Here is a 27,109-nt window from a genome sequence, read left to right as displayed (position 1 = left end):
CTCAAAGCAGTATACAATCATATTTTCCTTCTCTACCCACAACAGGCATAATGTGAGGTAGCTAGGGCTGAGATAGTTCTGAGAGAACTGAGACTGGCCTGAAGTCCCTCAGCAAGCTTCATGGGGAATAGTGGATAATCTAACCTGGTTCTGAAAGAGCTGTGACTGGCCTGAGGTCTCCCAGCAAGCTTCATGTGGAAGAGTGGAGAATCTTCTCCAAATTAGAGTCCACTACTGTAAATCACTACACCATGTTGGCTCTCAAAAGAGACAATGTGACTCTCCAGAGTTAACCCAGCAGGCTTGGCATCAGGATAGGGATTTATGAATAGATTACAAATAAAGCTATTTGACAGGATACTTGGTGAAAGTACTCTACTTAAAAATGTTTCTAATACATACCAGATTGTATGCTTGAGCCTACTATTAAAACTCTATGTACAAAAAGTTTTTTTTAATGTTTAACAATTTCTGATTTCTTCATGTAGAAAAATTGATATGGTTTGAGACAATATTGAAGAAGGATGCCTCAGTGATGGCATCCAATGTAACCAAAGCTAGATATAAACAGAAGGCCAGTCAATGCTTAGTTAAAATATGCATTATACAAAATAATGTAGAGAGTCAAATTGTGAATATAAAATTCCAAAACTCAGCTTCAGCTGGATGTTATGAACATATGTGACATCCAGTTCTAAAAGTGGAGGATAACATTTGTTAAAAATTAAGACGGTATATATAGTGACAGTAATATCCTGCAAAACAGCACTTTGTTATTTTTATTGTTATTTAACCATTCAAAGGGAAGCAGAAGTAAGAAACCTTTCTGGCAAAGGTTTTCAAATGAAGACAAAGCCACTGAAGAAAGGACATATCAATAATATGTCATAGGCACACATGAAGTTGCTATCAGCAGCATTTTAAAAATAGGATATTAATCCTGAAATAAGAACATTGCTTATTGAAAAGAACTCCCATGAGACAGAGCCTTTCCAATTGCTTCAGGCTTACAACTGGCCTCCATTATGTTTTATGGTTTGGACTGCAGATGGGAAATAATTGACAGAGCCAACTCAGGACACATTCCTATTTCTTTATCACTATAGCCTTTCACTAATTAAATTCAGTGTTGACATCTTTATTTAATTCCACAGTACCAAGCAACAGAAATGGTTCCCCATTTGTGCTTTAATGTCAGGTGCCACATGTCCTATAATATATTCTTTTTTTTTACTCCTACATAATAACAAAATGAAAAGAAAGAAATTTTCATAGGAACTATATAGGGACATTTGCCTTTAATAATAATGCTGTGCATCAAAATCAAAATTTGTTTTAATTTTCAGTTAATTTTAGTTCATCATTACATTTTTAAAATGTTAGTAATTCCCAATATTTGTTCATTATATTCTGCTCCCCCTTTCCACTGGTTTTCAAGAGATAATATATTTATATCCCCCTCCCTAATCTCAAGGGCTACAGGAAAGATTTAGTTCCCCAAATTGCCCCTGATGGATGTTGTTAAGGATCATTAACTAAATTAAATACATAGACATTTTAAATAATAGCCTCATAGAGAGCCATTATGATGTAGTGGTTAGAATGTCAAACTAGGATCTGGAAATCCCAGATATCAGAACCCTATTCTGCTGTGGAAACGTACTGAATGATCTGGGGCCACTCACACATTTTCAGTCTAATCTACCTCACTAGTTTGTTGTGATACAATGGAGAAGTGAAGAATGATGTAAGCTCTTTATTCCCAGAGGTATAACCAACAGGGTATGAATGTAGGGTAATAAATTTAATCAAGCCAAGATGGAAGTCCTACTGGAGAGTGGAAGGTCTCATCCAGAATTTATGGTATGACCCATTCTGGAATGGTTGCACTCCCCTTGAAGAAGCAGATCCATAGTGCGGGGGTGCTCTTGGACCCAGGCCTACTGCTAGATAAGTAGGAGGTAGCTAAGTCAAGGACTGCCTTTTACCAGTTTTGATTGTTTAACCAGCCACAGATTTTCTTAAGCAGGAAAGATTTGGCCACTGTGGTATGTGCTCTAGTTACAGCTAGATTAGGTAACTGCAATGCCCTCTGCTTAGCATTGCCCTTGAAAAGTGCTTGGAAGTTTCAGTTAGTACAGACTGCTGGTTTCAAGATATAGACTGGATTGGGTCATAGGGGACTATCATTTCAACCTTGGATCATCTACACTGGTTGTTGACCTTTGGGCTGACATTAGACTCAAACTTCTTCTCATGTCTGTTAACTCTTGTATTTGTATGCCTATTTATGGCTAATCACAGATCTTGGCTACTGCCTTAGTCTAGTCTCAGCTATTAGCGCACAATCTCAGCTATTATCTCTTATGCATCTTCAGTCCAGTCAGGCCTTCCTGCCAATTAACCACCACCCCTTGCTCTACCTTTACATAATGATTGAGGAGATTCTGTTTCACTGTACCTAACAAAGTGTGCATGCGCATGAAAGCTTATACTTTGGATAAAACTTAGTTGGTCTTAAAAGTGCCACTGGACTAAAACTTTGTTCTTATGTTAAAGCACTTTGCCATGAATGTGTTTGCCTATTGCCTACTGCAAGGGGGGGGGGAGTAAGCAAATAGGATCAGAATCACTCCATTTACCAATCAAATTAAAGTCCTCTTTATCATATATATATATAAATTATGTGTGCTGAGTCACTCTCCCCACCTTCCCTGGTCTTCCTGAATTTGAAGGCACACAACCAATACTATCCAAGTCCAAATGTTACTATTACTGACTGCCATTAATTTTTCAGTTCGGATTACTTAAAATAACTATATGAACAAACTGGGGCATTTTAAATGTGGTTTTCATATCCAAAGGGACATCTCTGTTTAATAAACTGCTGGAAATTATACTACAAGACTATGCTATGGTACACTGTACCATGGTGGGTGTCATTTTTTAGAAATGGTAATGTTCATTAAAAAACAGCCTTGAGATATATAATAATTCTGCTAAATAGGAAAAAATACATTCCAATTACCTTTCAATTATACAACTACAGAGAAAGTAATTTAAAAGTAAAATATAGATAAGGTACATCAGCCATTTCAAAATGACATGATTCTGAGAATGAATTTCTTTTGACATATCTTAATCACTCTTGTTTAGAACTGACTATTTTGTGAGAAGGAGTGAAGAATAATTAGAGATGGCAGTGAAATCACACCTCTGCCATTTGTCTTGGCAGCAACATTAAAAAAAAACTAAAAAGAAACCACCCTCAGATCAGATACATCCAGGAAGGTGAGTTATAAATATGATATATAGCACTCTAATGGAAACCTCCAAAAAAGCATACACAAGCTAACCATCCCTAGGTAGAAAAATGCCTACACAACACTAAGTATAGTTTAATTCACAAGTATTTGAGTACAGGACTTAAATTGGGGAAATCTAGTCTTACATCTGTGCTCAGACATGAAATTCATTGTATGACAAGTATTAATAAGTCCAGTGAAAACTGTATGTGAAAGAAACTTTCAGTGGGGCAACAAGGAGGGATGCTTACAAAAGTCACTGTCTATAACAGGCAGATACAGTGTCAGGATAACAGGCCTCATCATCACGAGGAGACTCAGTTACTGTCACTGTCTCTTTTAGCCATCCTTCTTGAGGAGAACCTCTTCTTTCTTGTGCCTTTGTGGCTGCAGCCATTCTCAGGCGGTACAGTCACTGAGGAAAGAGGGAAGGAGCTCTGGGCTTATCCCACATTAAGCTCCTACTGGCCTCCTTTACATGGCAATAGTTCTCAAGGAGAGCTGCGTCCGTGGTTGAAAGAGGGAGTCATGAAAGAGGGAGACAGCCATGGTTGTCATGGCTGTCCACAGCCAATAAGTGATCTGGAGAACTTGCTATCGTCTATTCACACTGTCCAATTTACTATCTGTATAGACATCCCTTGACCATGCTGGAATGTGTCCAAGTGTAAGCCTTTGGAGCCAAGTCATATTTGGGCCTAATCATTTACAATTCAGCTAAGTAGAAGACAGGAAACTTACCAATGTCAGATAGTCTCTTGAAGAATATGATCTAATAAACCATTTTATCCACACCATATCTATGCTTAATGATACTGTTTAGTAGAGTTAATATCCATCAATAATTCCAAATTAATATACAACTCAAAGTGTTTTACGCATTTTAAATTTTTGTCATGCGATTTGTATAACACTTCTGATTGTCTATTTTCTTTAATCCTTTGTACATAGGTATTAGTGACTGCTTGCCATCATCAGCTACGTAGTGTCACATTTGTATAAATTTACAAATACTGTTTCTCTCATATGCCATCTAGTAATTTTAGCAGGTGGGATCATTATTTTTAAAATGACCATCTATATTCTGAAACAAATAAATGGACATTAGGAGAAGAAGGAAGGAAGGAAGGAAGGAAGGAAGGAAGGAAGGAAGGAAGGAAGGAAGGAAGGAAGATTACTTATAAAGCGTGATTTTTATTTAATTCTTGAAATGGCAAAATGTCATATGGTTGGAAATATGAAGAGAAGGAAGGATTACCTTTTCATGGAAATGCTGACAAATAATATTTACTCTTTAAAAAAATGGCATGTGTTCAATCATTTAAATCAAAATGAGTTTTTTTATATTAGTTCTTATTTTCTCAAAAGGATCCTATCAATGTCAAAATGAGCATTTATCAGAAGGCTTAAAAACCCTCTTTATAATGTTAAAAATGCAATCACATGCAGAGTTACTGCATTCTACATTCCTTGCAGTGCCTAGGGAAAGAGCCCATTGACTTTATTAGAAGACTTTATTATAATTCTGCTTAGGATGGCACTGTTAGGGCACCAGTTCAAAAAAGAGATTTTAAAATGTACTCTAAGAGCTAAAAAGCACAAAGAAGGCAAAAAGTTTAAAGTGCTGTGTTCATACTGAGTTTGTGTTGTGTTGAATATAAATAAGTTCTTACAATAATTTGCTGAACAACTCCCCTAAATACCTCTCGCATGGTGTTTCTATAGATCACTCAGGGAGCCATCCAGCAGAACCATTTCATAGCAATTTCACCACCAGGGCAATAATTAATTGGCTTATCCTAGCATGTAGGTGGATTGCATATTGTATCACCATGTGATAAGGGCTATTCCCTGCTGGATCAGGAAACATGTACACTGCTTTGATAATCTCTAGTCGCTTCTATGGAGCTAAATCAAATTGTATGTATGGTGGAGGGAAGACCTGGATCCAGCCCCTCTCCATCCAAGGGTAATCAATAGCTAAGGGTAGATAGGTATATAAATATGAATATCTGCATATGCAAGTGAAGTTGTGCACTACACAAGTTGTGCTTGTTGCAGTACTTACATATCCATGGATTTGGGCCAATTTGTTTATTGAAATGCCAAAACACTGACCATAACATAATTCTCTGTGTGTCTTCCTGTATATTTGGCTGTGGTTTCCATTAACTGTGATCTGTATTATCTTAAAGCATTTCAGGTTTAATCAACAAAGGGAGAAAAAAATCCACGTAGTATGAAAGGAGGGAGCAAAACCTTTGACCTGACGTTACCAAAAATAAAAATAAAAAGAGACACTAAGATGAAAACAAAATAGTGTCATGGATTTACATATGGGGGTTTTGATGGAAACTAGGGCTGGGTTTTAGATCAAGAACTCACCATCTCAAAACCACTCCTTTTCATCCGCCTGCAGGACTTGAGGTAAGTACGTATACGCTTTCTGGCACGCTCTTGATACTCAGGGAATTGTCGCCTGCATGAGTCAATGATAGCCTGGATCTTTTCTTTGGGCTGCTTAGAGATTGGGACCATTCGGTCCAAGTTTTCATCTACAAACAGCCTGACAAACATCTGTTGGCAAGAGGGAGACAGAGCAGAAGGATTTGGAGGGGTGCTCTCTTCTCTTCCTAAGCTTCCTGTCTCAATTACAGATAGGAAGACATGATTGTTTGTTTTTTTGTACACAGTGAAGAGCTTTGTAATGGAAAGCCAGAAATGTTAAGCAAATGAGGATTTTATTTTAGGACTGACAAAAAAAAAGACAAGAAAAGATTAGACTATAGTGTACAGAAACTGTGAAGGAAATAAACACAGATTGTGAAAATAGCCCTGGCTTTTTGTCTTTTATTAACAATGTGCTATGATTGTTGCATTGTTCTACTCTGTCTATAGTTCTTCCTTGTGCTGTGAACAGTTCTTCATGTTGTCATGCAAAATCATATAAATGGAAAACAATAGAAAATAGCTGACCACAAGAATACTCTGGAGAATCTATCTATCCCACAGTTGCCATCCATCAGGCAAACATGCACACAAACACACACACAAGCCCACACTGTGGAGAATTCTCCTACATTAAAGAAGCTTCTAAAGCTGATTAGCCTGGTGACATCTAAGTGTTCTAATGGGCTTGTGGAGAGAGTTTCATAAATAAAATTAATGCAACTTTTAAAATGCAACATTTACCCATAAACAACTGCCCCAAATGAAAACAAAATTAAATTCAGAGAAGTACAAAAACAACTCACATTAAAAGCTTTCAGCCTTTCAGCTTCCACCCCATCAGATTCAGTAGCCTTTTCAGCATCTTCTTGTTCATCATGGTCATCCTCATCCTCCTCTCCCCGGTTCAGGGAGAGGTCTTCAGCACCTCTGTCCATGCTTTCATTTTTGCCAGAATCATAGCTTGAATAGCTATGGGCAGGGGACTAGGAATAAAGGAATGCATTTTGTAAACTGTATCAGATTACAGTGTCTGCTTTTTACAAAAACCAACAGATCCTCAACAATAAGTTAACATGAAATATAGCCCAGGAAATATAGTTAACGATTCTTTGCAAGGCAGAGTATAGAGATATAGAATTTAGGTATAAAATAACTTAAGAAATACTAATTTATACATAATTGCTTCACAAAAATATCAACAAGAAAACTCAATTACTATGATCCATATTAATTTGAACCTATGAGAATATTCTGATTCTACTTTGGAATCACTGTTTGTTTGTTTTTATTTGCCCCAAGTCCTTGCAGCCTCTCAGAATCCAGAAATTCTGATGCTCTCAAAAATATTGTGTTCTTATAAATATATTGTTGGTTATTATTTTATTGATTGCAAAGACAATATGTGTAATTCATGCAATAGCTTATAGCTTTATAACCATTATGAATGACTCCCAATTTATTACTTGGGTACAAGAACCTGGACACAACTATATCAAAAAAAGAAGACTTTCATTAATATCTGTCTCTAGGGATGTGCAGCCAGACATATCCAATCCAAATATATATGAGTGGGGAGAATCAGTATTTCCAGGGTATGTATGGATCTGAAGACATATTGGAAAATCATAGGCAAAACCAGTAAATCCAATTGCAAAAATATCCAGTATATTTAGATACAGTTGGGCGTACCCAAAGTCATCAATTTAAACTTTAAAACTTTCTGAGGGAGATTGTTTTTTTGTTTTTCATTTTGCACATTTCTCGGGCAACAGAAGATAGAGGTGGAGAAAAATGCCACAGGTGCTCCCTGCCCGCCCACCTGACGCATCGGGAGGCGCAAAGCGCCTCCCACGCATCAGCCCGCCGCCTGCAGCACGCCTAGGGCCCGCTGACCGAGCTCCACGCCGGCGGACCGAGATTGGCACTGGCGGACTCGAGCGCCGCTTCCTTGCCGCCCTCTCCATCGGTCCCACCCCGCTCGCTGAGCGTGTGGCCGCCAGCCGAGATCCTGGGAACCTCCGGCGCCTGGGTATCATGGCCATGCAGTGCCTGGGGAAGGGCAGGGCGCTGGTGACCAGATGAGTGCGGTGGGGAGATGGGAGGAATTTCCTCGGGATGTGCCGCCCATGGATTCCTCTTCAAAGGCATTGGACGTCGGGCCAAGTTGCCTGTGGCGCCTTTATTAATTGCAAAGGACGCTACGGTGGTGTCGAGCCTCCTCTGTGTTCTTTAACAGGGACTTTTTTAAACAGTAGAAGTCACTCCCACATATTTAGGTGAGGTACTCCGGAGTACAGTTCTAACTCTGCCGTCTGATCCTGTGTACGTTTACTCATGACCTCTCAGGTATTCATTAAGACTTCCAGGTAACTGCAGAAAATACATTCTTACAGTTGCTTTTTCTTTAGGAAGGCAAACAGAACTGTGACACTTTCTTCTGCATGTCGCAGGTTCCGGTACCTTACAGTTATAACATCAGGAGGAATTAAGAATCTGGCCTAGGCACCTTAGGCCTCGCCGCTGGCTGACGGCCCAGGGTCTCAGGCCGCACAACCACCCTCCCCAACTCCATAGGCCCGCTAGCGCCCGCTGTATTTTAACTGCAGCGGGCTTAATTACTAGTATATATATAATTCTAGAAGAAATAATATGTAGATTTATATTTGTTTAAATGTTGTTTTCCCTGGAGAAGAGCCTAATGCTAGGAGCGATTGAGAGCAAAAGAGGAAGGGGACAACAGAGAATGAGGTGGCTGGATGGAGTCACTGAAGCAGTCAGTGCAAACTTAAATGGACTCCAGGGAATGGTAGAGGACAGGAAGGCCTGGAGGATCATTGCCCATGGGGTCGCGATGGGTCGGACACTACTTCACACCTAACAACAACAACAACAAAATGTGGTTTTACGCTAAGTTGGCAGAAGTGTTAGAAACAAACATACAGGTTTGATTCCCTGTAAACCTTTTTCAATTTATATATGAAGTTCCTTCTTTTCCCCTGCATTAGATTGAATCATTTGCTAGATAAATCACACATGACCATTTCATTAAACAATTATCCACCCTGAGCATTAAAGTTGGTCAAGTACTAGCAAAATCAAATATTGTTAGTTTTGCCTGTTTTGGATTTTATGCAGACTGCCATCTTTTCTGAATATTCTAGTCAGCAAGCTAGAACATGCCAAATATAAATATAATTCTATCCATGTAATTAAAAGATGTATATGTTACTGGGGGTGGTGCTATTCAGTTAGTTCATAAATAATCTGGAATTTGGGGACTGGTAGTAAAGTGGCCAGGTTTGTAGATGACACCTATTTATTCAGAAAACCTAAGCTGATAGCTCTGAGAAGATCCCTCCAAAGTTATTGAGCAGGCAACAACATGGCAAATGAAATAATTGTAAAGTGATATACAAGCTAGGGGGAACCCTACATATGGAGTTTTAATTGGTGGTGACTAACCAAAAGACAGATCTTGGTGTCTATTCTGCTACCTGTTCTGCTAAAGTCTTACAAATCCTTGTCTGAAAATTGTTCTGGAGGGTATTGCAGGAGAAAGGAGATAAGGCAGAAAAACAGTCTGGAGGAAGCCATTTTAAATGACTGAGTTTGACCCTAGAAGTAAACTAGCCAACTAGCTTAATGCCTAAAAGAAAGAATTGATCAAGCATGGCCAGTATTGCAACTATTATTGTAAGTGTTTTGCCTTAGTCTTTTCAAAGAAAACCGGGGCTAGGAGGTATTTAATGCTTTCTTAAAAGAAGGGGTGGTCTCACCGGCCTTGAAACAGGCTGTGGACCCAAGACATCTCAAGGTCACTCAGCTGGCTGCATGTGGAGGAGTAGGGAATCAAACCCAGCTTGCTAGATTAGAAGCTGACACTGAACCACTACATCAAGCTGGCTTTCTTTTAATAATGTGTGTTTTTTGTGGAGGTGTTGGTTTTCAAAAGTTTAAAACATGATTTAATTGTTTTTATTTAGTTATTTGTTTGTTTGTTTGTTTGTTTGAATTTTTATACCACCCATTCTTTACAGCTCTGGGAGGTTTACATGGAACATTATGAAATTTTACATGGAACATTATAATAATTTATTCTATAACATACAGTTTCAATACAACATCAAAACAACCAAGTAACAATTTATAACACAACATAAATAACAACAACACTGGGGAGATCAAATTTGTTCAGTCATGGAAAGGCATCTGAGGGGGGCCCAGCAGATGTTCTCAGTCAGTTGGCCTCAAGCGAATGCCTGGTGGAAGAGCTCCCTTTTGCAGGCCCTGAAGAACTGTGGAAGTTTGGACAGGGCTCTGATCTCTTCAGGGAGCTCATTCCACCAGGTGGGGGCCAGGACCGAAAAGGCTCTGGTCCTTGTTGAGGTCCGCCGTGCTTCTTTGGGGCCAGGAATTCACAGCCAGTTGGAGGTAGTGGAGCACAAGGCTCTTTTGTGGGTATAGGTCAACATTGTTAGCCAACATTGGCCCTTGTTAGGGCAAAAAACTAGGTTATTTATAAATAACAATATATAAATTGTTATTTATATATAACAATTAAAATTAAATAAAAATTAAATAAAAGAACTCCCTGTGACCTCAGATGGTAACTTAGATGTTTTCTACACAGTAATAAGCTTATGTAGTTTCTGTTTTCTTTTTTATATAATTTATATCCCAACTTTCTGCCCTCACACAAAAACTGTCTCAATTCATCTTTAATTAAACACAGAACTGGCTATAATCCTGGACCTAAAAAGAAAACCAGAATTTCTGCCAAGTTTAGCATCCATCTAATAAGTCAGTAATTCTCCATTGACACTTATTATCCCATGACCCTCAGCAGCAGGTTTTCAGGTGGCACCTAGGATTGCCAACATTCAGGTTGTATTTCCACTTTGTTTTCTTGATTCTTAACTTTCAGGTTGGGCCTATAATTCTCCTGGAATTATAACTGTTTTCTGGTTGACAAAGATTGGTTCTCCTGGATAAAATGGCAGCTTTATAGGGCAGAGACCATGATAGACCATATATTCTAGGTTAAAGGTAAAGGTAAAGGTACCCCCTGTGCAAGCACCGAGTCATCTCTGATCCTTGGGGTGACGCCCTCTAGCGGTTTCATGGCAGACTCAATACGGGGTGGTTTGCCAGTGCCTTCCCCAGTCATTACCGTTTACCCCCCAGCAGCAAGCTGGGTACTCATTTTACCGACCTTGGAAAGATGGAAGGCTGAGTCAACCTTGAGCCGGCTGCTGGGATTGAACTCCCAGCCACATGGGCGAAGCTTTCAGATGGCTGCCTTACCACCCTGCACCACAAGAGGCTCTTATATTCTAGGTAAGACCCCCCCCTAAAACTCCCCTTTCACATGCATAACCCCAAATCACCAGGAAGTTCCATAGGGTGGAGCTGGGAGCCTAGAGATATTTTTACCTGTAGAAGATGGGGGAGCTAGGATGGTTCATTCTGCAAATAGAGTGTTCCCCATTCTTAGGAGTCAAGCTATAAGAACATAGCACTTAATAAGCGAGGAATAACCAAGAAACCTTTAACAGGTTCAGTAGTTTTGGCACAGTTTAGCATCATTTTTCTTGCAATGGTTTCACTCATTAGCAGCTATTAGCTTCTCCTACACTTTTGGTGGGGAGGGATCTCTCTTTTGTGTTTATATTTATCTCTGGAAGGTGAATGGTACTCCATGACTGCAACAGATTGACCTTTCATTCCATATGGATGATCCTATACAAATAATAACCCACAACCAACAAAATACATAATTTATTTTGTAAAACAAAATATATATTCCTGTTAAAAAAATATAAAACACAGAAGGGGGGGAAATCATATTAAATATGTTCCTGAGTAGTTTTTATAGCAAATCATAGGATAATAAGGTACAGCAGACAGTATGTTGCAGTTGATGAAAATTTCAAAAATATGTAGCAGTGCAAAAAAGAAATGGGCATATTAATATAAATTACAATATTTGGCAAATGTGTGCCTTTATTTTTTCTAAAAATGTGAGGTAATGTAATTTTTGTGCCTTTCCATTACTATGCAAAGCACAATGTAACACAGGGCTGATGCATAATCTTTCCATATTTATTTAATATAATTTAACTTCACAGCTTGATCGAAGGCCAGAAAAGCTAAAGTGATGGTTATATAAAATCTGTTCGAGGCATGAAATAACTCTTTCATGAAACTGATTTGATAGGGTAATTTTTTAAAAAATGACTCTTCTTGCCTAACAGAAAAATTTATTTAACAAATCTCTGGGAGGTTAGCTGATAGAAAGCAATATGACTGCAATGGAGTGTGTTTCCATCAAAGCCAATGGCTAGCTGCAGTATAATTGCATGCTCAGTCATATGATATTGGGAGCAATGAGAACGTTTAATTATGCAGAATTCAAAGAACTCTGCACTGATGAATTTAATGTGTTTAGAGTGATGACTACCAATTTAATCCTTGGATTAGATCCAACAATGGTTCTGCTTTGAGTACCCCCAACGGCTTTTCTGGGGATTGTGGAACCTAAAGCCTTGTGGGATGAGAACTGCAGTAAAAAGAAGAATTGTACATGACTGAGTGCAAAAGCTGGTTGGATCTAACCACTTTGTTGATTTCTTTTTAGGCATTCATGTCTATAGTCTATGAGATAAAAGATTCCTGACATTTGATCACTAGTTACTAGTAAATAATAGATGGTAGAGATTTTTTAAATTATTATTATTATTATTACATTTTTAGGCTGCTCCTCTCTGGCAGCAGTCTTGGGGCAGGGAACAACAATTAAAATTCAGTGCATAAAATACACACCCAATTACATTTAAAACAATCAGTTAAAAGAAAGATGAGCTCCATCACTAAAGCTTGGGGACATATTGACCACAATCGTTTAAAACCCAGGCTCATACAGGGGGGGGGTGGAGAGCAGAGGGGCCAAATTCAGGTGCTAATAAGTGTTGGCCTTGGCCTCAACCATAAACCTGGTAGAAGAATGCTGTTTTACAGGCCCTTCAGAACTTCAACAGTTCTGAAAGGGCTCAGATCTGTGCTGGAAAAAAAGTTTCAGTCAGAGTAGTTCAGCAGTGGAATAGGCTGCCTAAGGAGGTGGTGAGCTCCTCCTCACTGGCAGTCTTCAAGCAAAGGTTGGATACACACTTTTCTTGGATGCTTTAGGATGCTTAGGGCTGATCCTGCATAGAGCAGGGGGTTGGACTAGATGGCCTGAATGGCCCCTTCCAACTCTATGATTCTATTATTCTATGATTCTATGGAAACTTATTCCATGAGGCCAGGTGCACTTCTCTGGGGCCAGGAATCATCAACAGGTTGGAACTGATGGAGCAAAGCATTCTTCGGGGGTGGGTATACTTGGAGTATGAGCATAACTCAGTTTAAGATGGTGGCTAATTGAGTTTAGAGAAAAAATGGTAATCCAAGTTACTCCCTCCCTAAAGATTATTTAAATATCAAAACACCATAGTAGCTTAGAAGCTGTAGGGGCAAATAGAGTTGGGGGTAGAGAACCAGCATGATATAGTAGTTAAGAGCAGTAAACTAATTTGAAGAACCAGATTCCCCACTCCTCCACATTCAGCCAGCTCGGTGACCTTAGGCTAGTCACAGTTTCCAATTAGAAGAAAGGGGGATATCACAGAGTTTTAAAAATAATGATAGAGTAAGATTTGTCTTGTGCTGTATTAAGAATTCTAGCAGTGTAATCCTAAGGGCACTTTAATGGGAGTAAGCCCCTGTGAATAAAATACTTACTTCTGAGTATATTAGGATTGTTCTCCTGGGCCACCCAATGGCCTATATTGTCAGTAGACTCAGAGCTGACAAAATACTATTTCACATAAGTGTGGATATGACCACTGCCCTTTATTTATCAACAGCTAGTAGCCTAAACTGATCACCAAGTTCACAGGCAATGTACCTCCAAAGACCAGATAATGACCGTTTATGCACTGGAGGTTTCATCCCCCACTGTAGGCTGAAGTTTTAGTCGTGGCAGGTGCCCCACCTCTTCCTGCATCCACACGGGGAAGCATTTGGCCCGTTGCACCTCATCTGCCCCTGATTTGTGCTCCTGCACAGGAGCTAGGGCAGTTAAGTTCCCAGTGCGTAAACAGTCATTGTCTGTGTACAGAAAGAGAGGGATGTCCTTCAGGCCTTGCTTTAGATGCACTTAGCTGGCTGCTGTTGGAAACCAATGCTACACTAGATAAATGACTGAACTATCCTGGCTTTTATTTTCTTATGAACCTTTATTTCCAAGCCTCCTGTTTTTGGCCACTACAGCCAGGATATGGATTCATAATGAAGGGAAGTTTTTTTTTTTTTAACACAGCTTTGAAGACATAATGATGGACCTTAAGTGATTAAGGCTTGTGGGCAGAGTCAGGATTATTATTATAATGCATCACATTTATAGCCTGCCCTTTTGCCAAGCAGCTTAGAATGGCTCTGCAGCATTATAGCAACCAGTAAAACGCTGAGTGACTTTCCCAAGGCTACTCAGGGTGTTTTACAACTGAGCAAGAATTTGAAGTTGAGTTCTCCTATGTATGTTCAATACTCCAACTACAGCAGCACCCTGGTTCTCAGGTTGAAGCTAGATGAGATGATCAGTTACATGAATCATTCCCTGAACTCCTAGTTAGAAATAAATGTTGTAGGGATTTTGCATGGAGGAATAGTGAAGGGGCTTCTCAACCATCTTCCATGTAGCCATTTCCCTACTCAAACATACTCCCCCTCCCCAGCACACACACTGACTTTCCTCCCCAAAAGAGAACATGTGGTGGCTTATACCCTTCCCCAAATGGTCGGAAAAGCAATAAGGGATGGTGGGGGTGAGAAAGCCGCTCCCCTACTTTTTCTCTGCTCATACTCAGAGCTTTTTGAAGCTGCTTTCAGCTGCAGGGAAAAAAGAGGAAAGATAATGCCTAGTTGGCATGCATAGTGTGGACATCAAAGCACCTGGCTTGTGGAAGTATATCCCTGACAAATTTTACTATGTGGCAGACATTTTATTTTTTTAATTGCTAAAGTAGGACTGCCAGTTCAGGGTTGAGAAATTCCTGTAGACTTGGGGATATAGCATAGGGAGGCTGGGGTTTGGGGAGGAAGGAATATCACTGGGTATATTGCCATAGAGTCCACCCTCCAAAGCAGCCACTGTCTCCAGGAAACTGTCGTATCAAGATCAACTGTAATATAGGGGGATTTCCAGGCCCCATCAGGAGGCTGGCAACCCTTCCCACCAGTACAGGTGTTCCCTCTTTCTCTTCTACTTCTGCAATATGCAGTAATCCTAATCTCTTCCATTGGAGGGAGTAATACCCTTCTTGTCCTCACATCATTCTTCATCTATTGGGCAAACAGAATTATTTCAGTTAAACAATATAAATATCTTGGCAACTAACAAGGGGCTGCAATTGCTGTTATTTTTGGCAATTATTCAGTCTACATGTACGATCTGCAAAATTAATTTGACAGGAAAAATGTGATTCAATATTGTAATTCTGCCTCACATAGAATTAACAATTTCACATTTAAATGACCAGTTCATTACAGCCAGTTTGTCTCGTCACTACAGATGGCCACTTCAGACATTATGGAATTAATGTGCAAATACATGGAATCATTTAACCTCATGTGCTCTGCAAAATCATGCTCCTGGGTACCACAATCAACTGTAGCTATCTACCACATTTCCCCCTGTGACTCCATCTGCCATTCTCTTCTTGCAACTAGAGGTTGTCATATGACCTGCATTTTGCATGCCTTGATCATCCATGCATGGGATTTTTCTGTCTTTTCAACAGAATTTCTTTCTTTCTTTCTTTCTTTCTTTCTTTCTTTCTTTCTTTCTTTCTTTCTTTCTTTCTTTCTTTCTTTCTTTCTTTCTTTCTTTTCTATTGCCAATTAATTGATTTACTGGATGTAGATTTTGCACTCTAATTGCAACAAAGAGAAGCTTATTTTAATATGATTTATGTTCCATTTCCACATCAGTTGGCTTTAGGTCAAGATTGGGACAGAAACAACTTTGGTCCTCCAGGGTGATTATTTGCATCGTAAACCAGACAGAAGGGTTACATTTACTTGTAAATGTTGTTTATTTGTATATATTCTGTGTAGATACACATTGGAACTGTGCATGTGCAGGACAGCCTTGGATAGAAGTTTCTAGTCCACTGGGTCCAAGGGAATATCCCTCCCACTCCAGAACAACAACAACAGTTTTTTTCTGGCCTAAACCATCAATTGCTCTGGAGGAGTGCCCCCCTTCCCTCTCTTCCTATGTCCCACTGTGCATACTCTCCAATAAGAATTCAACAAATAACAGAAAGAAAGATGGCTTGTAGCGGGGTAGGAAGGAAGGAATATGTGCCTGTACAGAAAATACAACAATGAACAACAGCTAAAGGTAAGTACAATCCTGCTTTTAACTTCAGTCTTTTTTGCAGTCCCACATTGGGAATATAGTGAGCTATTCATCAAATGAGGCAAGGTGATAGTTCCATTGGAACAATGACTGAAGAACTGTTCAACTATTCTTGGCTTCAAGTCTAAGGCATAGTGCCTCACAAAGGTGTCCCAAGAAAACCAAGCTGCTGCTCTGCAAATGTCCACAAGTGGTACCTTGCAATGGAATGCAGGGAAGAATCCTGCGCTCTGGTGGAATAAGCAGTATGTGGAGAGGGCAAGGCATGGCAGCATGGTTTTTGTGAACAACGCACATCTTGACAGCAACAATCTACATCTTGACAGATCTACCCTTTGAAGGGTCAAAGTAACAGACAAATAAACCACAGTCTTTCCTGAACAGGTTTTTTTAAAAAGTAGAACAATGTCAAGTGAATTTAGTATTTTTCAGATGTAGGAGTTGGACAGAGAAAGAAAACTGCAAGCATGTCTTCCTGTTCCAGGTGAAAATTTTAAACAACTTTTGGTAAAAACTGTAAAATGAGGTGTAACACAATATTCTCATTAATCACCCTGAGGAACAGAGGATCTGCCCTCAGTGCAGCCGCCTCACTGATCCTTCTCATGGAGGTGATAGCTGCCAGAAGAATCACCTTCATGCTCAATAAAGTGAAGGGCAGTTCACCAATGGTTCAAACAGTTTCAGTATCAGGTGAGACAGCACTAATGATAATGGCCGTTGTGGACTATTTTGGGTTGATGAGGATATAGTTTAATTAGACCTTATAGGAACCTGCATGAGATTCTGTGAAAGAAAACCTTCCAGCTAGCTGTAATAGGCAGATATAGCCACCAGATAGATACTGACAGATGAGGTAGCTAGTCCTGAATTTAGAGGAAGCAAATAATCCAGGAACTCTGGAAGGAGGCAGGAGACAGGCCCTCTCAACGTAATCAAGAGGGAAAATTTTTCCATCAACTAGAATAAGAATATTGCGCAGAGGGCTTCCTTTATTGAGTCAAGACCTCCCAACTCCCTACAGAAAAAGTTAAACCAGTGGGTGGATTTTCCATCAGGTGTAGTCAGGTTATATTCTGATGTAGGAGGGGGGCCCTGGATAGAAGATACTATGCATGTGAGAAATGAACATATTCCCCACTCCCCTGTTAGCATAGCTCCATGAACCAAATTTGGCAAGGCCAGAAGAGTGTTATAGGGATAAAAACCAAGTAGTTTGCCCAGATCAGGGATTCTCAACCAGGGGGTTGCCTTAATGGACTTTGCCCAAGCTAGGAAACTGGCCACCTCTCCCTGGAGGGCTCACTAGTTAGGCCATGGATATAAAAACCAAAAGGGGGGGGGGAGTTGGTTGTGGCATGATAGGGTGGTCCAGGTTGTCTTCTCTGCTCCTGAGGATGGTGATGTCACTTCTGGTGACAATCACTTCTGGGGGTGTGGCAGGGAGGCATGACCAACAGACATCAATTCTGGGGATCTTCATAGCCTGAACATTTATTTTAAGGGCTCCTCCATGGTCAACAGTTTGAAAAAGGGTAGCCTAGATCTTGCCCAACACCCTACTGATTAGTGGGAAATCAACCTCTTGGGAAGGGAGAAATATGAATGAATGAACGAACGACAAAGGGCCTTCTTCCAAGAAGTCTGAAACACATCCACTATTGAATGAGGGCTGCTGCACACTATCAAACAAAAGGAAATGGCCTTCACAAACACTCTATGTAGTGAATAGGTCTACCTGTGGTGTAACCCAAAGCTCTAAAACTGGTCACTGGTCACATAAATCATCTTTTATAGATGATTTATGATGAGAGAAGGGACTTCTGCTGAACTTGTCTGCTCTTGTATTGAGGGGACTTGCTGTGGATAGCCCTGGGGAACATATTATGGTGTTGCTACATTCAAAGCCAGTAAATCAACCCCCTTTGCTTGGGAAGTCAGTTCCTCACAATGTGCCTCCCATCCCAATGAGGAAACATCAGTAGCCTCAGTTATTTGGAGAACCTGAAAGCCAAAAGGAATTACTAACATAAGGTGAGAATCATCCTTCTACCGAAGGAGGAATTTTGAACATATCTCACTGCTGATAAACAATGACATTGTGAATTAGTGCTAAGGTCATACTTCCTGATGCTAGGTATACATGTTCAACCAGGCCTGCTGAGAGCCAAGCCAAGACACTTGCAAGTGTGCAGGTCAGAGACACTTGTGACATGTTAATCTCTGGATGATCCTGTAATGAGACTGTTTTCCAGTTATGGGATGATTGAACTTCACTTTGTCCTCAAGTGGGGAATCACTACAGCAATGCACCTGAGAAAAATCTGGTGCAATTACTAAACCACAAGGGAATGCAGTATACTGAAAAATATTCATCCCATATATGAAAAAAATACTTGGGAAAAATGTCATCCTGACCTTTCCTGTGAAATAAACATTGGAGAGGAATGGGTATTTGTTTCCAATATGTGAGAAGTCATAAACAAGATATTAAGCCAACCAAAGTTGTTTTCAAGGGAGTCATTAGGTTCACTTGCACAAGCTGACTCTGGTCAATTCTCAAACCAGGACTAGTCCTGCAGACTCATAAATAGACATGTGAAAATAAGCAACCTTCACATCTAAAACCACAAGTCATGTATTTATTCTAAGAAACTTAATCAAGGCCATCCTGAACATCTGTTGAGTATACAATCTAAGATCCTCATTGGGCAATAGCAGTTCCTGACACTCCCTTGTCAGGGGACGGCTCTGAAGGTATTTCAAAATAGTGGCTGAACCCAACAGTGTCCTCTTCAGTTCCCAGAACCAGAGTTCATTATTTCCTTCAAAAATGATTTTGATCTCTCTTTGTGCTTAATTCCTTTTCCCCAGTAGTTCCAAGGAACTCTGAAGGATCACCAACAGAATAGGAGAGAGATAGCATTGTCATGGAGGCTGTGGTGTTAGAACTGATGGTATTGAGTGAACTGATGCCAGCCACAAATAATACTCAAAACCATTGGATGACTTAAGTACTTCAGCTGAAGGAAGCACCCTTTTGTTCTGTTCCCATGTATACATACTCTAGGATGGAATGAAAATGAATCTAAAAGATTCCCACTGATGAAGTGACATGTGAAATGCATATGGGCTGTATAACCATTTCATATTCCATTTCCTTCTGCAACCTTTTTTCTTTGGTATAGCACTAGACAAACATAGCACTCTAGTGCTATAGTGGCATCATTGAGATGCCTTGGCACTAGATACATTGAGAAGAGCTGTATCAGTCAACTTAGGGTGGCTTTTTTAAAGTTCAAGGAAGACAATGCAGCAAAAAAATGGTGGCAGGGGGCAGGGAATGTGGTGTTGTTTGAAATGGCCAGATCACTTCAGAGACCTCTCAATAACGGAATGGAATTTGCTGTGTGAAGCCTCTATCCCTGTTTTGCTTTACTGAAAACCAGGCCAACAGATAACATCTAGTTGAGAACAATAATGTGAAAGGGGGCCTTGTCTTTTGTGTTTTTATGATGTACATGAAATCATTGCAGACACAAGAATTGCAGTGACATTCAGTTCCATTTCCCCTTTTCATCAGGGAGTCAGTGTAATGTAATGGTTACAGAATAGGCCATGATCTGGGATGCCCAGGATCAAGATCTCACACTGCCTTGAGCTTGTCACACTCTCTCAGCCTAATCTACCTCAGAGGTTGTTGTTGTGGCTGGCTGCACTGTGCAAATCTGCCTGTCCAACCAGGGTCAACCACTGCCTATTATCACAGAATCACAGAATCATAGAGTTGGAAGGGGCCATACAGGCCATCTAGTCCAACCCCCTGCTCAACGCAGGATCAGCCCAATGTATGTGTGTGTGATGTGCCATCAAGTTGCTTTGGCAATCCTATGCATTAATGAGTGGCAAAATGTCCTATCAATAACAGCCTTGCTCAGGTCTTACAAATGGCAAGCTGTGGCTTCCTTTTATTGACTCAATACACTGTATGTTGACTCTTCTTTTCCTGCTGTCCTAAGCTTTTATTGTCTTTTCCAAAGAGTCTTGTCTTCTCATGAGGTAACCAAAGTTAAGCTATTTTAGCTTCTAGGTAGAATTCAGGCTTGATTTGAGAACACACTTATTTGTCCTTTTGGCCATCCATAAAATTATCTTCCACATTTCAAATGAATCCATTTTTTCCTGTCAACATTCTTCAGCCAACTTTCATACCCATGATGAGGAATACCATAGTATGAATTATCCTGATCTTGTTGGTCTCCTGTAAAACTTGATTAAATTCAGAATTTTTTTTTCTAGTTCATCCATGGCTGTTCTTCCAAGTCTCAACTGCCTTCTGATTTCTTAGTGTCAGTCTTTCTTTTGGTTGATGACTGAGCCAAGGAATAGAAATCAATAACTTCATTACCAACCATAAAATTGTGTAAATTCTTAGTAGTCACTACTTTTGTAAACTTGATGTTCAGCTCTAATCCTGCTTCAGCACTTTCTGCTTTAACTTTCATTAGGTCATGCCAAATCTGCACTATTTTCTGCCAGTAATTTGATATCATCTACATCAGTGGTCCCCAACCCCCGGTCCGGTGACCGGTCCCGGTCCGTGGATCAGTCAGTACCAGGCCGCGGCTCCTCCTCATCCTCCTCCCTGGCTGCTGCCTCAGGGGCTGCCCTGTCATACATTTGGTGCTCTCCAGCAGCTGCCATGGCTGGTGCTCCCCCTCGGCATGGCACTGCGCAGCTGCTGCTTGCCGCATCCCCCAGCAGGCGGTGGGAAGTCAGGGGCGTCAGCAGGAAAGCAAGTGGAGCAGGGGCTCAGGTGGCGGTGGCAATGTCCCTTGGCAAAAGAGTACTCCCCCAGGCCTCAGTAAAATTGTCAAGCATTGACCGGTCCCCGGTGATAAAAAGGTTGGAGACCATTGATCTACATATCTCAAAATTTAATGCACCTTCCACCAACATTCACTCCACTTTAATCTAGACCTAGTCAAGTTTTCCTTGTTATATGTGTGTATATATAGAGAACTATCCATCTCTGCTTTTTGCTAGAATAACTTGGCTTTATGGCAGCCACAGACTTATAGTGAACTCTCCATTATTCAGTCTTTACTCTGTTCCTTACATATGTTACAATTTGTTAAGCAAAGGATTGCTGGTTTCTATATCAGCATGGCAGGACTAAAATGGAACCCCAACTGCATAAGAATTACATTTATGCTCCTGTACTTGAGGAGGGCCCTAATAATTGATTATATGAATAATTAGGAGTAGCCAGCAGCTAACAGATTAAGTTTTAAAATGTGATGACTGAATTAAATGACATATATAGTAGTATTGTGGTGCCTATTTTGTCCTGAATGTAAACACCAATTTTCGTTATGTCTTGGTTTTTATTTTAAATTAAATCACTTTTATCTATGCTTGATTAATTACCTTGTTCCCGATAAGCATATACCAAAGTGAAAATTTTGTATTCATGGCAGCTTACTCAGCTCCTTAAGGTAAGCCATTTCTACCCCCATGATTTACTTCTTGGTGGCACCTACAAGAAGGGAGAATGGGACTCACCCCGGTGGCGATTGCCGCAGCGGGGAAGCCCTGTGACAAGAACGCACCAGGTGGCCTTGGGACTACAAGTCCCAGAAGCCTCTGGGGCCACGGGGCAGCCTGGGGAGTGGCGTTCATGCTGCTGAACGCGCCATGGCCATTAGCCTCCTCCCTGCCCCCTCCGTTGAAAGAGGGTGGGGACGAGAGTCACGTGGCCTTGCACCTGCCAGCGGGGAAGACCCACCCTCTCACCCAAAATTTAAAAAAATTAAAAAATTGTGGAGGATGATGTTGGGAGTTGAGTTATGGTTGTGTGGATTGCTTGTTTGGGAATTGTAGCTGTTTAAGCATTTATGGAATGTATTATTATAAGTAGTTTGCTTGAGAGCAAATTGTTAAGGATGTTTCAGGACTGAATTGTTACTCTTGATTCTATGTTAATATAATAAACATCACAATCCGGTGGGAAGATGGCATGGCGAAGATCCCTTTGCAAGTGAAACAGGCCTGCGAGCCAGATCAATCTTTGGACGGGGCCTCTGTAAGAGGCTGGGAGTAAGCAGAACCGGGTGGCCCCTTGCTCATGGAGGGGGGGGGGCCTGGACGGTAATGCATTCCGGATGGTGGGATCTTTCCCCATGCTGTTCAATGCTGTAATAAAATGGATTGTGGCCAGTCTTTATGCCAAAATGATTTCAGAGTCTGTGTCATTTCTGGAGTGGGAGTTGTTCCCCTGCAAGGCAATATTAAAGCTTGCAACTTGGGGATTCTTTTGAGGAGAGGTTCCTGCAGACATGCTACAAGTTTGGTGCCTCTATCTCAACACACACACACATCTCCCAGAGCTCAGAAAAGACAAAAAGGGGGAAATTCCCATAGACTTTGATGATGCTATTGGTTTCATTTGGGCCAAACCAATTTAGATTCAGTCGAATCAATTTGACTGAATCAGAACAAACTATTGGTGATTCGGACAAATTAGATTCAGTCATAATCACTTTTGACCATATCTAAAACAGTCCAAAATTTTTCCTTGCACATGTCTAGCATGTGACCTCACATTGGAACCCTGAGTCAGCATGAATGCAGCAGCAGTGGCTCCCAACTTACGACTGAGTTTGCCTCTGAAGTGAAAAGGCCCTGCTTGATTGCTGTGAACAAAGTTGTTCTACCATGCTGAGGCCAAAATGGGAGTGGCTCTGCCCACTTGCCCCCCCCTCCCCCAGCAGCCTCCTGTTCCCTACTTCACACCAGTTGTTCATGGGCCAGATAAAAGTCCTGGATGGACTAGTTCTGGCCCTGGGCCTTATGTGACAACCCTGTTCTACTGCATCTGTGATAAGGATTCATTCCCCACTCCTCATGTGGATACTTTGCTTTGTATCTTTCACTCTTTTGTCTTTTAATATTTTATCTTATTATTTCATTTTCTCTTTGTCCAGTAATTCTGTAGCCTTAAAGCTTCATTGCCTGTCCTATGTAAAGAGGATAATAGTCTCAGTAAGGGCTACTACTCCTCCAGTTGGGGTAGGGACTCTCCCACCCTGAGCTCCTCATGCCCACAACTTCACCAAGGAGTGGCAGGGAATAAACGGGGGGGGGGGACTTGGCATGGTAGACATGAGCTTCCTTCTGTGGGAAACCTAGAACTACCCAGCAGTTCCTGGAACCATGTGCCATCACTTCCAGGTTTTCCCTTGAATTGATGTCACCATATCTGCATCCCCCACCATATTCCAATCTCCAATCCTCCACTATGCTCAGCCTGGAGATCTCCTGAAATTATAACTGATTTCCAGACAACAAATATTGGACTCTGTGGCATTATAACGTACTGAAATCCCTCCTGAATCTCATGCTCCCCAGGCTCCACTCTCAAATATCCAGAAATTTTCTGACCATTAGTTGACAAGGCAAAGTCTCAGATTATTAAATAGAGCCATTAGCTGGATTTGAAAACAAGTAGATATATACCTGGGGACCAAGCCCTCTGAGGAAAGACTGCTCTCTTTAAGTACTTGAAAGGTTGTCACTTACAGGAGGGCAGGGAAAGGTTTCTGTTGGCAGCAGAAAATAGGACCTACAGTAATGGTTTTAAACTATGTGTAAAATGGTACTGGCTAGATGTCAAGAAAATCTTTTTCCATCAGTGTAGTTCAGCAGTGAAATTGGCTCCCTAAGGAGGTGGTGAGCTCCCCTTCAGTGGCAGTTTTTAAGCAGCAGCTAAATAGATACTTATCAGAGATGCCGTAGGCTTATCTTGCATTGAGTAGATGGTTGGACTAGATGGCCTGCATGACCCCTTCCAACTCTATGATCCTAATATTCTATTTCTGGTAAATTACAGTGCAGTGCTAAATAGAGTTAGATGATACTGTAAATATAATTTGCATGGCTTAGCTTTGTTTATTAACTAGGATGGCTGGAAGTAATGTGGTGATAATATTCATTTTTCATTGTTAGTAGCTTAGTTTTAATTGCATCACAAGTTTTCTTTCCCCTCACTGCATTTTATATGCACGTGGTATATACTTGGATTTATCATGGCTACTCAAGGTATATCATTTCCTATTTCATTCAGAATACTTAATCAACTTGTTCAGCATTGTGGTTACAAATGTCACTCATCAGTTATACTTCAATAAACTGATGCAGTCTGCTAAACCCACAAGACTATTGTTGTCAATTTTTAACTGGCTGAACATTATTCACTGGGATTATAAGAAACCAAGGATTCTGCTTGGTGGCGAGGGGGTGAGATCCCTTCACTTCCAAAAGTATCATGGACAGGGCTCCAAGTATCTATTCCAGAAGATGTGTATCTTTAGAAGTGCAGGAGGTGGTACCTTAGTTGCTGCAAGAAGGGAGTTAGGGAATTAAGCGAAGATGGAATTGGGTTCTGTGGACATACACAAGAAGGTGTGGAGGACAATTCCTGCCCACACTAATAATTTTGGCAGAAAAGGGGGTGTTGTATTAATTTACTACTGAAATCTTGTGTGGGGAAGGAATTAAGCTTTTATAACATGCACCTGTAGGATCTTTTGTGGAGGGAGGGAACATACTATTCATAAAGGGTCCATAAAACGAGTCACTGCTTATGTATACTTATTTTGTTCAGAAAAAAAGCCCAAGTTTGTGCCCTGAAACTGTCTCACTTGATCAGTATTTTACTGAGCAGCAAAAATATCAAAGTATCAACATTTTAAACTTATTACCTACTAAGCCTTCTACACCTCACACATAAAGTGATAAGTTTTGTTATAAAGGTTTTCAAAGGAACATTGTGATATCTTGAAAGTTGTTGTGACTTTCATCTACAGCTATAATCTTTTCTTTTCTTGTGATGTTTGCCCACACTAACCAAGCTAAAGATTTACATTGAAGGCCACTGAACACTGTGCTCTAAGGATATAGTATTTCTTCTTCCAAATCAAATGATATTTCAGGTACCATTGCCTTTCTTTCTGACATAGATCTGCAGCCTGGCTTTCTGAATTAACTATGAAGTAGCTTTTCAGTTACTTCATGCATCTGATAATGACACTGTTGGGTCCTTGAAGGACTCCCTAGATTTCTGTGCATAGCATTTTTGGAACAAATAGAGCCTTTCCTGTCTCCCTCTTGGTACTACTTACAGAAGACAGGGTGGCAAAGAACACCCAATTCCAACTGAAAAGGACATGGTGCTCTGTGAGGCTTTGTATGAATCTGAAAATGAATTTTACTCCCATTTGGCACAGCACTATCCAATACTTGCAACATCATGGGTAGCAGCACTGATAGCCGTAACAGGACAAGCCAATAGGAGATCTGTGATAGGAGCTTTCCAACACTTTAAAAATGTTAAAGCATGGTTGTCTGGGGCAGATTTGGCATAAGTGAAGAAGGATACCTTTCTTTATAAGGTAGTGGGCAAATCTACTGAGAATGAAATAACTGGGAGAAAACCCCTCCTAAAGACAGTAACATCATCCAATAATTGGGATAAAGCTGAACCGCTGTGTAAGGCTCCTGAGAGAGGTCCAAAATTTCTGAGGGCCAGGTTGCTTGGGGAGTGGACACAAAAAATAGGCAATCTGTCTCATTTTTCTCCCATGAAAGACCATAGGAGCAGCTGAGACAAGGTCTGTGGGTCTGGACTATTAGCTTAAATCAGCCTTTCTCAACATTTTACCATTAAGAAGCCCCTGAAACATTCTTGAAGCTTCAAGAAACTCCAGAAGTAGCATAATTGTGCAGAATATGGTTGGGAAGCATAGCTGTGCACATGCTCACCTGGGGTCGTTCCCCTTTCCATTCCCGCCAGGCCCATCATTGGCCATTTGGGGAAGGGGTGCAGGTTGACACAATCATATATGGTCATATCACCCAATAAATGTTCCACAAATTTAAAAATTACATTAAAAATCAATTAACTCCCACTCGTTCAGGAAATATTTTCAGGGCTGTCAAGTAACCCAGGGTTTCACAAGACCATGGTCAATAAAGCCTGGCTTAAATCCTATGGTTTCAGTACCACTGGACACCTCTGTAACAATCCAAAATTACTCCCTTCAAGCTTTGGATTGACTTCAAATTATTTAAAAAAATCTTTTAAGCATGACATCACTTAACTATTGTTTTGATGTTCAGAAAAGATTAAAGATTCTGGGTTCTATCTTTCCTGATTCCTTAACCTTCTGTGGGTTTCCTTCTTCCTCCAAGCCCTCTTGTTTCTTTCTTTTTTTGGTATTTCTCTGATTCTAAACTGTGCTTCTTAACATTTTTTTCCCATTCTGTATGGAGGGGTTCTATTGGAATCTTTGTCCGGTGCCCATGTTGGGTCTCACTTGCTCAGCTGCTGTGCACAAAAATGCTAATCAGAACAATCCTGTTCTGTCTAACTGTTCTAACTCAACAATATCTCTATCAGGCAACTATCTGCTGGGGCACTGACTCCTTTCACTGTCACACCCAACGCTTGTTCTATGGGCAAATGAAACCAGCCAGCAAGGCCATAGAATAACTTTCAGAGAGAAGGCTTCTGACCATTTTCAAATGCCAGAAATAATTCTGCTTAGATTCAATTTACTGTATTTTCAAGTAGGCATTGGTCAAGTAGGATCTTGATTTAATAAATTCTCAATGTCACATCCATAGTTGATAGATTGTGACTTATTCAAGGCTATCCAGGGTTCTGTCTGCATCCATAGTTTAATTTCAATTAATCCTAATTTTGTTCACATCTGTTCCTGCCTTCTACATCTCTTTCTCAGACGTTCTCCTCCAAATCACAGAGTTTAATTCTCCATGCTAATAAAAAAAACTGGATTGCTGAGATCCCCCCCCCCTTTGTTTGAGCTTT

The 27,109-nt window shown here is 40.6% G+C and overlaps 1 protein-coding gene and 1 long non-coding RNA gene across 5 annotated transcripts in view; one reads left to right on the top strand and one right to left on the bottom strand.

The window, feature by feature from the left end:
• The window catches only part of NOL4 (nucleolar protein 4), a 156,217-nt gene that overhangs the window by 27,285 nt on the left and 101,823 nt on the right, over window positions 1–27,109 (bottom strand). For 3 of the 4 annotated variants that reach the window (XM_077352487.1, XM_077352490.1, XM_077352491.1), the window contains 2 exons: window positions 6,560–6,739; window positions 5,691–5,882 (listed from right to left, as the gene is read on the bottom strand). In XM_077352487.1, coding sequence (XP_077208602.1) covers window positions 5,691–5,882; window positions 6,560–6,739 — 372 coding nt within the window. The remainder of the gene's footprint in view (window positions 1–5,690; window positions 5,883–6,559; window positions 6,740–27,109) is intronic. The other variant, XM_077352489.1, reaches the window with a different exon arrangement.
• On the top strand, window positions 1,519–5,605 carry LOC143844811 (uncharacterized). Its single transcript, XR_013234143.1, has 3 exons — window positions 1,519–1,747; window positions 3,157–3,291; window positions 5,501–5,605. It is a non-coding gene; the product is annotated as an uncharacterized LOC143844811 (long non-coding RNA).

This window comes from Paroedura picta, chromosome 9 (assembly GCF_049243985.1).
Source record: "Paroedura picta isolate Pp20150507F chromosome 9, Ppicta_v3.0, whole genome shotgun sequence".
In the NCBI taxonomy this organism is placed as follows: Eukaryota; Metazoa; Chordata; class Lepidosauria; order Squamata; family Gekkonidae; genus Paroedura; species Paroedura picta.
This window is presented reverse-complemented; position numbering and strand designations above follow the sequence as displayed.